At 36.6% G+C, this 13,836-nt stretch overlaps 1 protein-coding gene across 1 annotated transcript in view; it reads right to left on the reverse strand.

Moving 5' to 3' along the window:
- Nucleotides 1–13,076: 13,076 nt before the first annotated feature.
- The window catches only part of MORN2 (MORN repeat containing 2), a 35,588-nt gene continuing 34,828 nt past the window's right edge, over nt 13,077–13,836 (reverse strand). Inside the window, exon 5 of the mRNA XM_007945078.1 lies at nt 13,077–13,179. Within this exon, the coding sequence (XP_007943269.1) occupies nt 13,077–13,179 (103 nt within the window). The remainder of the gene's footprint in view (nt 13,180–13,836) is intronic.

Raw genomic sequence — 13,836 nt, forward strand, 5'->3', positions numbered from 1 at the left:
ATGTTTTACAATTTGTCCTTAGGACAAAGTTGGAAGTTCAGCCCTACCCTGGGATCAATAAAGATAAAAAAGGCAAATGTTAGTCCCCTCAAAAGATCTAGATTCAAAGGTCCTCAAAATTAAGGACTATGTGTTAAGCATCTATGGTCTGAAGTACCTAGCTCAGAGGTAAGCACAATCCAAGAGGAGGGTCATCACTACAGGATCCAGAAGAAATGAAAGCTTGTGTCCACAACAGCCTCTCAGCACAGCTTCATGCAATCAGTTCCTTGGCAACTTTGGGCCTGAAGATGAGGTTAGAGGTGGAGTAAGGAGCTGCCTGTGCATCAATCTGTAAGAGGGGCTAAAATATCCCTGGAAATGTAATTATTTATCAAGACTTCTCTCAAGGAAAGTATCTTGTGTGATTGAAAGGAAGGCTTTGATAAGCTCTGTGTGTGTGTGTGTGTGTGTTTGGGTGGAGGCTGAGTAGCCTAGAGTCAGGGGAGCCTTCTAAGAAGAGTGAGTCTGGTTTTTTTTGTAGGACTTTTCTTTTGCTGAATGGTGATCTAGTATGAGTCCAGAGCTGAACTGCTATTGATTCCAGGAGGAAGGCTCAGCACTGTCCTTGGGAGTCTCCCTTTTCTACCCTTCCTCCATACAAGGATCAGCTTCTCATCTATTCAAATGTTGAATATCAAAAGAAAACCCATTTGAACAAATACCAGATATGTAGCCTCTCTGGGGTACCCAAGTGTCTTGATCCACCTTTTCCTACAGAACCTTAAGTTTAAACCTCAGAGGCCCCATCTCACCAACCTGAGTATATCACCTGTGCAAATCACTACTTCACCCTATTCTCTGGGGCAACCCTTCTAACCTGAACTTGGAGAGGCTGCCTGGGTGGGGCTACCCACATGTTGGTGTAGCTAGTTTGACACTAGTTGATATCATTATGCTAGTTTTAGTGACAACACTAGTTGAATTTACTTGACTTATTCCCCTATTTTCATAATATTTCAGATAAAACTTTAGATTAGTAAAAAAAGAATTCAGTTATAGATGATTACAGTTCATGCATTTCATTCACCCCAAGCACTTTCATGCCTCTGTGCCTTTGCTCCTCTTTGTCTTCTATGCCTCAAATTTCTTAATTAATGAAGTACTTCTTCAAGGCTCAATTCAAGCACCTCCTTCTTTATGAAGCCTACCGTGATCCTCCAAGTCACAGTTAACTCAATCCTTCTTATATTATATTCTCATACCATATTATTAATATCTCTCCCTGCTGGAAAAGCCAAGTGATAACCTCTACGTCTGTTTCTCATTCAACACTCTAAGCTCCATTAGGGAAGAAACCATTTCTTATTTATATCCTATAGCAGCTGGCAGGAGCTCTGGTAGCGTAGTGCCTAAGTCACTTGACTGCTAACCAGAAGGCTGGCAGTTCAAACCCACCAGCCACTCCTCAGAAGGAAGATGGGGCAATCTACTTCTGTATTGATACTGCCTCAGAAACCCAAGGAGGGGTCTCTATGAGATGGGTCTGATTCGATGGTACATAACAACAACAGCAACATAGCAGCTGGTATGTACCTGATGCTTATTAAACTAGAGAGCTGTGCTTAAAGCCTCAGAATAAACATCTTACAGTAATAAGTTTACTCAATGGCAAAAACTCACTGCTGTTGAGTCAGCTCCGACTCATAGTGACCCCTCCTTGGGTTTCCAAGGCAGTATCTCTACAGATGTACATTGCCCAACCTTCCTTTTGAGGAGTGGCTGGTGGGTTTGAACCGCTAGCCTTCTGGTTAGCAGTCAAATGCCTTAGGCACTACACCACCAGAGCTCTTTACTCAATGGCAAGCCATTTTAAATATTATTATATCTTATTCATTCATGTCTTATAGGCAGGGATGCAAAATTGACTTGCGTTTTAAAGATAAATCAATTATATCATTTATTTGAATTCCTCTGACCTGTTATAAGAGTTTAAGAACTTTTTGAGGTAAGCACTCAACACAAGTTTTTCCAGCTAAACTGAATTCCAGGATGCTTATGCTTAATGGTTTTCCTCAAAGAAAACAGTACAGAACTTTGTTTGTTGTAATAGCAACGAGGCCTAATTTCTAAAAAAATTAATGAGCTGGAAATGGTAAAATCAATGGTATTTCAACTAAACTGTAAATTTTATTTTCACAAAAGTTCCTTATCTAAACATGTATAGTACTGAGAAATCTTTCAAAGCACTAGTCTTTGGCAAATACCAAATGCCTCTTTGTATTTAAAAAAAATATTTTATAAGAGAGCATACACTCAAAATAGCATAAACAATATACACATAGTTCAGCCTTAGAAGTCTTTATAGCATGTCAGTAAAATTTTAAAAGAATAACAAATATTTATCAGATAAAATGCCCTTCCTGGGACTTTAGTCTTGCTCAGTTTTTAAGCTACTACCAAGAAATATGGGCTGAGACTAATATGGATTTTTAGGTAGGCATTTTAGGTTAAGTACAGCCAAACAGAAATGAACCAGCTATAACATTATCTGTAAGCCTTACTTTATACTACAGATATTTTAAAACCTAAATCACATTCTGATCAATTAAAAACAATTATGAAAGAAGGACATGCTTAGTACAGAAATTTTGAAGAACTGATCCATTCTACTCACTTTTCTTTTCCTGCTCATTGCAGGAGGAAGGGCTGATAGGAAAGCAAATAGCCCATTTGGAGTTACTGTTGGGCAGCAGGGGTGTGGAGGAGTTTGGGGAACCAGGAATGGGTGATACACTCTGACACTAGCTTAATTGTACATGGGACTCACTACAGCCAGGAGGCAGATGAGCTGCTCAAATTTTGAGTTTACATATAGTCCTGTTATCTTACAAAGACAGCTTCAGAGTTTTATTCTCCCAATTTCTTTTGTAAAAACAATGACCTTCCAATAAAGAAAAGAAAGAAAAGAAAAGAAACCAAACTCACTGCCTTCAAGTTGGATCCGACTCATAGCAACCCCTCCTTAGGTTTCCGAGGTGGTATCACTATGAAGTAGATCGCCCAATCTTCCTTCCGAAGAGTGGCTGGTGGGTTTGAATTGCCAGCCTTCTGGTTAGCAGTCAAGTGCCTTAGGCACTACGCCACCAGAACTCCTTCTAATCAACTCCATTTGATTTTAGTAATTTATCTTTTTAATAACATTATTATTTGTCAGTGATTCCCCAACAGATCTAAATCAAATGGTCTTATCTCCTTTTGGTATTTTATTCCATCATTCAAATTAATATTTCCTTGATCATTTAATAATTCATTCATTATAGCCTTTTTATCTACCTATAAAAGTCTTAACTAAAATCCTTCAGTGACTGTCGAAGTTCAAAAGTCCTAACACAACAGGCAAATTCCGTTCATAATCTGTCTCCCCCAGCTCGGCAGACCCTTCTTCAATCACTCCAATACACACTGAGCTCCAATCACAAAGAAAGACTTGTGGTTTCCCGTTCTTTCTGGGTATCCTTCCTTTTACCCCAAGCTAGCTGGCAAACTCCTAATGTCCTCAAAGAGTCTGTGGAAGTGTCACTCTTCCCTTCCTTTCCTGACATGTCCCAGTAGAGTTAAGCCCTTGTTTTTCTGTGTTGCCATAGCATCTTGTTCACACTTCTCCTATAATGTTGTTGTTGTTATGTGCCATCCTTGGGTTTCCAAGGCAATATCACTAAGGAAGTAAATTGCCCAACCTTCCTCCATCTCTTCTAATAGTTATGTTAAATTATTAAAAGCGTCTTTCACTTCTACAAGAGCAGGGGTTCATATACTCTTAGGTTGCCCATCAATCCCCTGAATAACAGGCTAAATTTTACATAGGGAAAGGTTCAGCACTTGCATCAGATTCTCAGAGGAGTCCTAATTAAACTCTCAAAAATAAATTCAGAACCACTGCACTAGATTAGGAGTCCCTAGAAGAGAGTGAGGAGCTCTGGTAGCGTAGTGCCTAAGAAACTTGACTGCTAACCAGAAGGCTGGTGGTTCAAACCCACCAGCCACTCCTCAGAAGGAAGGTTGGGCTATCTACTTCCATAGCCTCAGAAACCCAAGGAGGGGTCACTATGAGTTGAGTCCGACTCCACAGCACATAGCAACAACAGGAGAGAGTGAGTTCTGTTCCTTGAACCTCTGCAGTTAGATTCCTAATGTTAGCTGAATGAATGGCTATTTCAGTTATTGTTTAAAGGTATAAGTTTATCCTAATAAATATATATTGTACCTTCAACCTATAATCATTTGTTTTTTTAAGTAGAAAGGGAGTGAAAAGTACACTGGACAAAAGAAAAGCTATTGAAGGACTTATACCAAACTACTAATAATGGTTATGCTTGGAAAGAAGAATGGGTTAGAAGTGAATGTGCTTTCAAATTTTACTTATACTCTCCTGTCTTGATCAAATTTATTTTTGTTTGTTTACAATAAGAACTTTTCAGTTTTGAATTGAAAAAACAAAAGTTTTAAACCATGGAACTTTTTTCTTATATTTACTAGCTTCAAATCCCAGCTCTACTAATAGTTTTGTGACCCTAGGTACGTTACTTAATCCTTATAAGCCTAAGTAGCCTGTTTTCTCAACTGTAAAATAAGGATGATACTTACCTATCCCACATAGTTATTATATGACAAAAGTATTACGTGACATAGTATGGGCTAAGTAACTATAAGTTGAATATAAAGTAAATATATTAAGTTGAACATAACATAAATATGTCTGTTCTTAAGGACTTTTTTTTTTTAATTCCCAATGACATCCCATATAGTGGGACTCGATCATTTTCTCAATAATGGACATTAAAAAGGTAAACATTCATGCATGCAGTGAAATCTGATGTAACATGCTGGTTTAGCCCTCACTGGTAAGTACTGAAGAAATCTCATAGTTTGTTTTCTTTGTTTTTAAACAAAGAAAGACTATAAAATTCTTCAAAGCAATTTATACATATACTTCAAGAATAATCTCTGATCTATATCAAAGTTCTCATTTTACATGTGTTCTTATTAGAAACAAGTTCTTTGCAATTTCCACTCACCTTGTGGCCTGCCTCCACCAGCAGATATCACTCCATGTTTTATGACGTTTTCTTCCTGAGATTTATAATGATTCTATAAAAAACAAAATGCCATTGATAATGACATGTACCTTGTATTTTAAACCATGTTTTTTTTCTGTTTTTAAAGTTTTTATTTTATGTATAATTCATTTTCATTGTTAAAAATTTCTAAGTGTTCAGATATATATAAAGTAAAATGTGAAAGTCCAGTCTTAATTTTTAAATCATTTGGTGCAACAACCACCTCAGTATTTGTGAGTGTTTTGGGGGGTGACTAATAAGAATAAATTCCTATGTATTTAAAAATATAGCTAAGTACTACAAGATGCCTTAGGGAGGCTAGGGGCTTTGCTGAATCAGAAGAGTTTTCAAAGCAGTTCATCTGACCCCTAAAATATTGAGAGTCACAGTTCTAGAGTTTTCTCTAAGTATTTCACATTAAATGAAATCACCTACCTCATATTGCAAGTGAAAAACTTGTAATAGGTTTTTCTGTAGGGACTAATTGAGGTCATCTGCAGTCAGTCAAAATCAAGTAGAAATCCATTTGAAGCACAGTCTATTATATGTGTTTGTGTGTCTGTGTGTGTGTGTGTGTGTGTGTTTCCAAATTAAAGCAGATTCCAAGCCAGCTACATTCTTTATTTTTCATTCTCTGAAGTCTCTTGAGCAATAAGGCAAGTCTCTTGGTTAAATCACTGAATCCTTCTGGGCTTCAGTTTATAGATCTGTATAACCTCTCTAGAAATAATCCTTACCTCATTGGGTAGATGGGAGGATGAAGGGAAATGAATCCTTGAGGGACAGGGAAAACACAGAATGCAGGTATGAGCAGAGGAAAGACTAAAGGTTTGCTTTGTCACTGTTGTCATTTTGTCAAGGGCTCTGTCCTTTAATCCAGATGAATCTCTTTATTTCCAGCTCAGCTTGGTCTTTTTTTCCCTACCTTTACAGAAAATTTTTCATAAAAGTTACCTTTTTGTATGTCTAATGCTGTACTTTGCCTTGAAGGAATACAAGAAGCAATGTAAGGCTTGATACTGCCTCTGTCAAATACCGCTAGCTGCCACCCAATATGCATTCTATAGTAACAGCTAAAAGACTGTCTTCCCCATTCTCCCTTGCAGATAGGTCTAGCCACCAGACAAGATTTCCACCTATGAGCTATAAAACAAAATAGTGTGAATGACCAATGGGAAGTCTTCTTAAAAGAGAGAACACATCATTTTCTTCCTGTTTCTCCTTCCTGTTGACTGAATATCAGTGAGATAGATGGAACCCTAGCAACCGTCTCGGACCAGGAGGTGATACACAAGGATGGCAGAGAAGCAGAAAAGAAGGACCCTGAGTCCCTCACACCATGGGACGGCTCAAACAGCTCTGGACTGCTTAACTTGGTTTTTTTTTTTTTTTTAAATACGAGAAATAAACTTTTAGCTTGCTTTAGCCACCATTACTTTTTACAGATAAAGATGAATCCAATCTTTACTGGTAACGTTGGCCCTCTAGGAAGGTACCTAATATTAAAAAAAAAAAAAAAAAAAACCTAAATTCACTGCCATCAAGTTGATTGCAATTCATAGCAAATCATTTTTCATTCTTGAATGTTTTTTCACATTTCATCTGAGCCTATTGGTGAACAACAATTCTCTCTCTCCTCGGAAGTCTCTGGTGTGCTTCCACAGTCCTTATTTTCACTCTGTCTTCTTTGCATTGCCGACATTTTGGACATTACTTATTTGAGCTTTTCAAATAGAAACTTGAAAAATAGGGCCACTCAATTAGGAAGAAAGAAAGGTGGTTTGGCTAAAATAAAAGCTTTTATTTTAATGCGAAGTTTAGAAAAACTGTTGATTTGAATTCCACAAACCTTTGTTAAGCACACACCACGTGTTATGCCAGGTGCTGAGAGAAATACAAAGACAAAAATGACATTGTCCCTGCTTACAGTGTAGTCTGAAAGATGAGAGACACAAATAGCTATAACATATGATAGATTGTGACAAGTATAATAAGAAAGGAATAAAGTGCCTAGAACTTTCAGAAAAAAGATAAGTTCCAGTTGTATGGATTAGAGAAATTTTCATGAAGAAAGAGTAGCATATGAGCCAGGCTTTGAACAATATGTAGAAACGGTGAAAAGAGGATCAGAAAAGGAATGGAAGTGGAAAGTTACAAGGCACGGGTGGATTCAGAAATCCAAGTAGCATGGAGGGCAGAGTAAAAGGTAAGGCTAGACAGGCAGGTTGGGGTTAGATGGAGGGCCATGATTATCTTCTTTGGTCCCTGCTCTGCAGCACAGAGAATAAGGACTCACTGGGAGTTTTCAAGCAAGGAAGTAACAAGATCACATGTCTTCAGTAAGACAACGACTCTTGGGGCACTGTAGAGGAAAGACTGGCTACAAAGAGTCCAGTTAGTAGGCATCTTTAATAGCCCAAGGAAAAGTAATGATGCTCTGAACAAGGAAGTGACTATCAGAAAGGAAAGAAGAGAACAGATAGAAGTGACATTTCAAAGGTTATTGCATGAGCCAAATGAATGCTTTGCCCAGGAAGAAGAGTTGGATTGTAAATCCTAGATCCAGAAGTGGAAAACATGTCATAAAAGCATTTTAAAAATTAAACTCTAAACTTACTTGAACTGGGAAACTTTAAAAGAAGGCTAAATATACTGTAATAATGAAATTTTTTGATTTTACAATTTTACCAGAGCCTTAACTTTTATTTTCCCCAGATGTCAGTTAGGCATGCATTGACTGGTCCTAACAGTGCTGGACTAAAAGGAGGTGGGAACACCCAGGAATTGAAAAGTATCTCACCAAAGAAATGTAATCATCCCTTCCTTCCCACTGTTCATCCTTTGCCCAGGTGTTACAGTAAGCAGCAGGCGTCAGTTATTAAATATTAAGGTTCTTCTGATTTGCTCCAATTTTTTAAACTCTATCTTTATAAGCCATCACTAGCCACCTTGCTCACCCACACAAGCCATAAGAAAATCCAGTGAAAATTTAAGAAAAGGAGGTTTTCTAGGGATCATGAGAATTTTCTAAAATTTGTCTTTTTGTTGCTTACTAAAATCAAGCCAGCATACCCTGAGGAAAAATGGAAAGGGCTGACATACAACCATGTAAGTTTACTGTATCTTAAAAAAACCTTTGCGATTAGAGTTGCCATCGAAGCAATTCAGACTCTTTGCGGCCCCATACGTGCCAGAGTAGAACTGTACTGTATAGGGTTCTCCTTGGCTGATTGCTTGGAAGTAGATTGCCAGGGCTTCTCTGAAGTGCCTCTGGGTAGCCTCAAACCTCGAACATTCTGCTAGCAGCCAAGTGCATTAACCGCTTGTTCCACTCAGCAACTCCTTTGAGATTAGTACAGCCTGAAAAAGATCCTGAACAGCAATTCATTAATTCTCAGGGGGTAAATCTAGAGATTTCCACATCAGATACTACCTTTTTATTTTTCTGATTCTTTTCTGAACACTTAAAACAAGTGTTAATAATTACCAACTTCCCTTTTATCAATTAGGCTAGGTCTCAACCACAGCAGGGCAGGAGCAGACAACAAAATAATAGTCAATCTACCAATCAGAAGGGTATCCTGTGTAATTTTTAGCAATTTATGATTTTAGTTCATTTTATTTGGGGCACTGAAAATGCCTTACAGATAAAATAATGATGAATCTTTTTTTCTTCCACAACTCCCAAGGTGATTCCTTGGGTACTCTGGAAAGGCATGAGTGATTAATCAAGTCATTGGAGACTAACAACAATATCCAATTTCCAAACTATGCATGTTGGTTAAACTGTGTTTCACTTTCACGTAAAGTATGTGTGTGTGTGTGTGTGTGTGTTGGGGTGGAGGGTGAATGGGAGAATCAACATTGCTCTAAGAGATTAGCATGAATTATTAAAGATTCTTACATTTTTAAAATTCCAGGAATTAAGGGAAAAAAGCTGAATAATTTGTACACAAGTCCTAACACTAGAACTCAAAGATTTCTAACCTGGGGGCCATGGGTTGGGTTTCAGGACACCCACACACTTCCTAAAATTGTATGTGAAATTTTGTGTAATTTAACGTTTTTTGCTGAGAGGGTGAACTGATATCTAAAGATTCTCAAAGGGATCCTTGACCCCTTTAATGTTAAGAGCCACTGCCCCTAAAAAAACAAAAACAAGAAGAAGCAAGCAAGCAGTTCTTTGTACATCCATTGCATGGAGTTTACTAGTGGCTTGCTATGTTGATGTAACCTTCTATATACAGACAAGAGAGGGAAGAGATGAAGGAATGAGAATCCAGGAGTCTCATTAAACTGTCTGAAATCAATCAAATGTAGAATGTGAAATTTGCATAAGACACTTGTCTGTTAACTTTTCACTTTAAACTCAGTTTATAATTGTATTAAAAGTTTAAGTTAGTATGATCTTTTTCCTTTCAAAAGCCTCTAAGATTTCGAATTAGTTTAAATTGCATTTTCAGAGCCCATGGTCTCAACAAAAATTTGGATGTTAACAATTAAACTCATGAAGACTTTTAAGAATAAGCATGTGTCAAAGAGTATTTCTCTAGTATAAATTTCTGATCATTTATGCTGTGTCCTTCAGAAGCAGCCTTCAATGAAAGAGCAATAGTATTTGCAACAATCTGATTTTGAATTGAAAGGAAAAAATAGTGATACAAAGATCAATTTGTATGTCCAGAATACATTTACTATTGTTTCAGCATATTAAAAACTCTTATAATTCCAATACTAATAATAAAGGAGTTCTATTCTCACTTAAAGAATAGAAAGCTTTTCAGTGAAACCTATTTCTCCTCATGCTCCTCAAACCTCCGAGTTAAAATTGTTTCAATAATAAATGTCCCTGTGTAATTAATCAGCACACATTTTTCTGGGCATATTGCAGTGAACTCTGACAGACTCCCCTATCCTTTTCCTGTATTACAAAAGGCTTAAATCAACCTCTCTCCATTTCTAATCTTTTTCATTCTTTAATTATACTTAATCCCAAAGAGGCATGTACATGTTGGATTTATGCCACCTTGTAAATCAGGAATCCTATCATCCTTTAAGACTGCTCTCAAAATCTAACTCAGCTTCAATTAAATTTGCAAATATGCAACACTCTTTAATCTCCAAAACATTTCATCAGCTGACAACCTGCAAAGGCAGATTAAAACATACTATAAAAATTATAAATATTAAGAAAATAAATATTTTACAAATTGTTATGACTTTTGAATAAAAAGTTGTTTCTTGGAATGGCTACCTTAAATAAAGGTTAGCATTTGAATCTAAATTAGTGTGTTACATGGTAAGGACTTTGAGGTTTTCTTCTCTTACAGAAATATTACCCCCTGCCATGCCTTTCAAAAAACATAAAAGCACACACTTACCCCATTTTGCTTGCCGTGGTTAAATCATGATCGGATCAAGGCTCATTCAGGCTCTGAATTAACTTAAAGGTAAAAGCAGCAGTAGAGAGATGGCTGATTTGACTGCCCCTGAAATGAGACTGTCATATGGTAACCAGGCCTTTAAATGAGGAAAACTAAAATCTCTTCTAATTATGTAAGCTCCAGGTCAAATTCTAGCACCAACTAATCAAATAACTGAACTGCATTTAGTTTCAAGGAGCAAAAAAGGGGGGGGGGAGAAAAACTGTTTAAGAGGGATGACTTTGGTATCATAGAAAATCAGAAATTTACACATTGAACAATTATTTTATACCAGTAAAAAGTTAGATTTTAAAAGTAAAATATATACCTTGCTTACCTTAAATAATTTGTTTGCATTAAAATATTATTGGGGAAAATTCAATTTACAGTAAAGCACATACTTTTCTATTATGTATTTTCCAGAAGTTTGGGATTCATATTGTATGTCCTGGTACCTGAAAGCATCCTCTCACCTTATATTAACTTGACCAGTATTTATCTCCTTATGATTTCCAGTACAAAAATACTTAGTTAATTCTCAAACCAAACCAGCTAGTGGAAAGCAACACATTCAAGGAATGTGTAATTTTTTTGTAATTTAAAAAAATCTATCATAAAACACTTATAACTAGGGCTTTTTGAAATAATAAAATACAAAGCTTTTGAAATGAAAAACTAACAAAAATGAAATTTTATTTAAGCATTTTAAAAAGACATTCCAGTCCAGTTACAATTATACAGTAAAAAATAAAACATAACCTTTTTAGGTTATGAATATTCACATTTTGAGTGAAGAAATATGACACAGTTATTATATGCATTACTTTTGCCAGCTTTGGAAAACAGTTTCAACAACAGTCAGGTCTTTACTATTTTTTAAATGAAACTGTTTGGTCCTGCTCTGATACTTTATTTATCAAAAAGGTGAAGTAGCCTTCAGGGCATAGATATGTGAGGACATAGAGACCTACTTTTTAAAAAATTGAGATATAGATCATATGCCATAAAATTCACCCTTTTAAAGTGTGTAATTCAATGATTTTAGTACATTCACAACATTGTACAACAATCATCACTGTATCTAGTTCTAGAACATTTCCAGTACCTCCTAAAAAACCAGTACTTCCTGGATTCTCTCTCCCCTGGCAACCACTAATCTACTTTTTGTCTGTACATTTGCCTATTCTGGGTATATGATATAAATGGAATCACATAATATGTAACCTTTTGTGACTGGCTTTTTTCACTTAGCACAGTGTTTCTGAAGTTCATTGATTATGTAGCATCAATCACACTTCATTCCTTTTTTTATGGCTGAATAATATCCAATTGTATGGATACACATTTTTCTTACCCAAAAATTAGTTGATGGGAATGGATTGTTTCCACTTTTCCGTTATTATGACTAATGCTGCTGTGAATATTCATGTACAAACCTTTCTGTGAACATACATTTTCATTTCTCTTGGGTACATACTTAGGAGTAGAATTGCAGGTTCATATGATAACTCTATGTTTAACTTTTTGAAGAAATGTTTTGCAAAATTGCTGCACCATTTCACATTCCCCACTAGCAATGTTTGAGAAGTCTGACTTTTCTACATCCTCATCATCATTTACTGCCTTTTTTATTATAGCCATCCAAAGGTGTTCTGGTGGTACAGCGGGTAAGACATTTAGCTGCTAACCAAAATGTCGGTGGTTTGAACCCACCAGCTGCTTTGCATAAGAAGATGAGGCAATCAGCTCCCATAAAGATTTATAGCTTTGGAAACCCTGTGGTGGTCATTATGAGTTGTAATCAACTGGATGACAGTGAGTTTCATTTTTTTTGTTTGTTTAAGAAATGATATCTCATTGTGGTTTTTATTTGCAACATCTTTTCACATGTCTATTGGCCATTTATTTGTGTATCTTCCTTGGAGAAATGTTAGTTCAAATTCTTTGCCCATTTTTAAATTCTTTTTATTGTTGAGTTGTAAAAGGTCTTCATATATTCTGGATACTAGATCAAAGCACTCAGCTGCTAACTGAAAGGTTGGAGGTTTGAACCCACCAGCCACTCCATGGGAGAAAAGACCTGGCCATCTGCTTCTGTCAATATTATCGCCCAGGAAACCCAATGGGGTATTTCTACTCTGTCATACAGAGCCAATGAGTCAGAATCTACTCAATGGCGTACAACAACAACAGACCCTTATCAGATACTTGATTTTCAAATATTTTCTCCCATTCTTGATAACACACTTTGATGCATAGATGTATTTTTAAAGATGACAAAACTGAGGCACAGGATTGGAAACTGACTTTGCCAAGATCTGATAGTTCTGCTGTGCTTACTGAAGTGAGCTAACTCTCAATTGAATCACATACTTTATTTTAAACCATTTATAAAATGATGGAAACAAAGTTGAAAAAAGGCATAAGGGAGTGATGATTTTATTGGAAAGTTTGTAACACAGAAATAGTGCATGAAGTCATTTTGGATGACACATTCAGTTGTTTTCCTTACAACTAAAAGCTTCTATCACATTAAAATGTCAGTGCAGAACATCTACATGAGTATCTTTAGTTTCAGGCCTGGAGCAGCTGTGAAATGAAAGTTGCCACACCATTCCAGTCCTTGTATATCAGTATACTGTCCTTCACCTTCCACCCTGCAATAGTAAAAAATGTTTGTTCATTAATCAAGAACAAAAACTTACAGTTCAGATATAAGATTGCCTAACATACTAGATACTATGTCTGAAATACTGTATCTTTCCACTTACAAAGGAGCTCTGATGGTGCAGTCCCTAAGGCACTGGACTGCAAACAGGAGGTTGGCGGTTCAAACCCACCAGCCACTCCATGGAAGGAAGACAGGGTGATCTACTTCTGTAAAGATTTACAGCCTCAGAAACCCATTGGGGGTTGCTATGAGTTGGAATCGACTGGATGGCAGTGCGATTGGTTTTTTTTTTTTTTTTTTTTTTTCATTTACAAAGTGCTGTCACATCCTACAAAAAACATTACTATTCCAAATGAACATTGTCACTATACAAATTTAGGTGCCCAAGATTTTTTGCATCACATAAACTAAATTTACACAAGACTAAAACAACCAGCCAGAAATGAAATGTTTGTATTAGTTATCTGGCTTAATTAGTTCATTCATTTATTGAATAAATACTTGTTGTTGTTGTTGTTAAGTGCCATCGAGTCATTTCTGACTCACAGCGACCCCATGCACAGCAGAACGAAACACTGCCCGATCCCGCGCCAGCCCCACAATCCCTGCTATACTTGAGCCCATCATTGCAGCCACCATGTCA

The sequence above is a fragment of the Orycteropus afer genome, unplaced genomic scaffold, assembly GCF_000298275.1.
Source record: "Orycteropus afer afer isolate SDZICR_OR568_19922 unplaced genomic scaffold, OryAfe1.0 scaffold00131, whole genome shotgun sequence".
Classification (NCBI taxonomy): Eukaryota; Metazoa; Chordata; class Mammalia; order Tubulidentata; family Orycteropodidae; genus Orycteropus; species Orycteropus afer.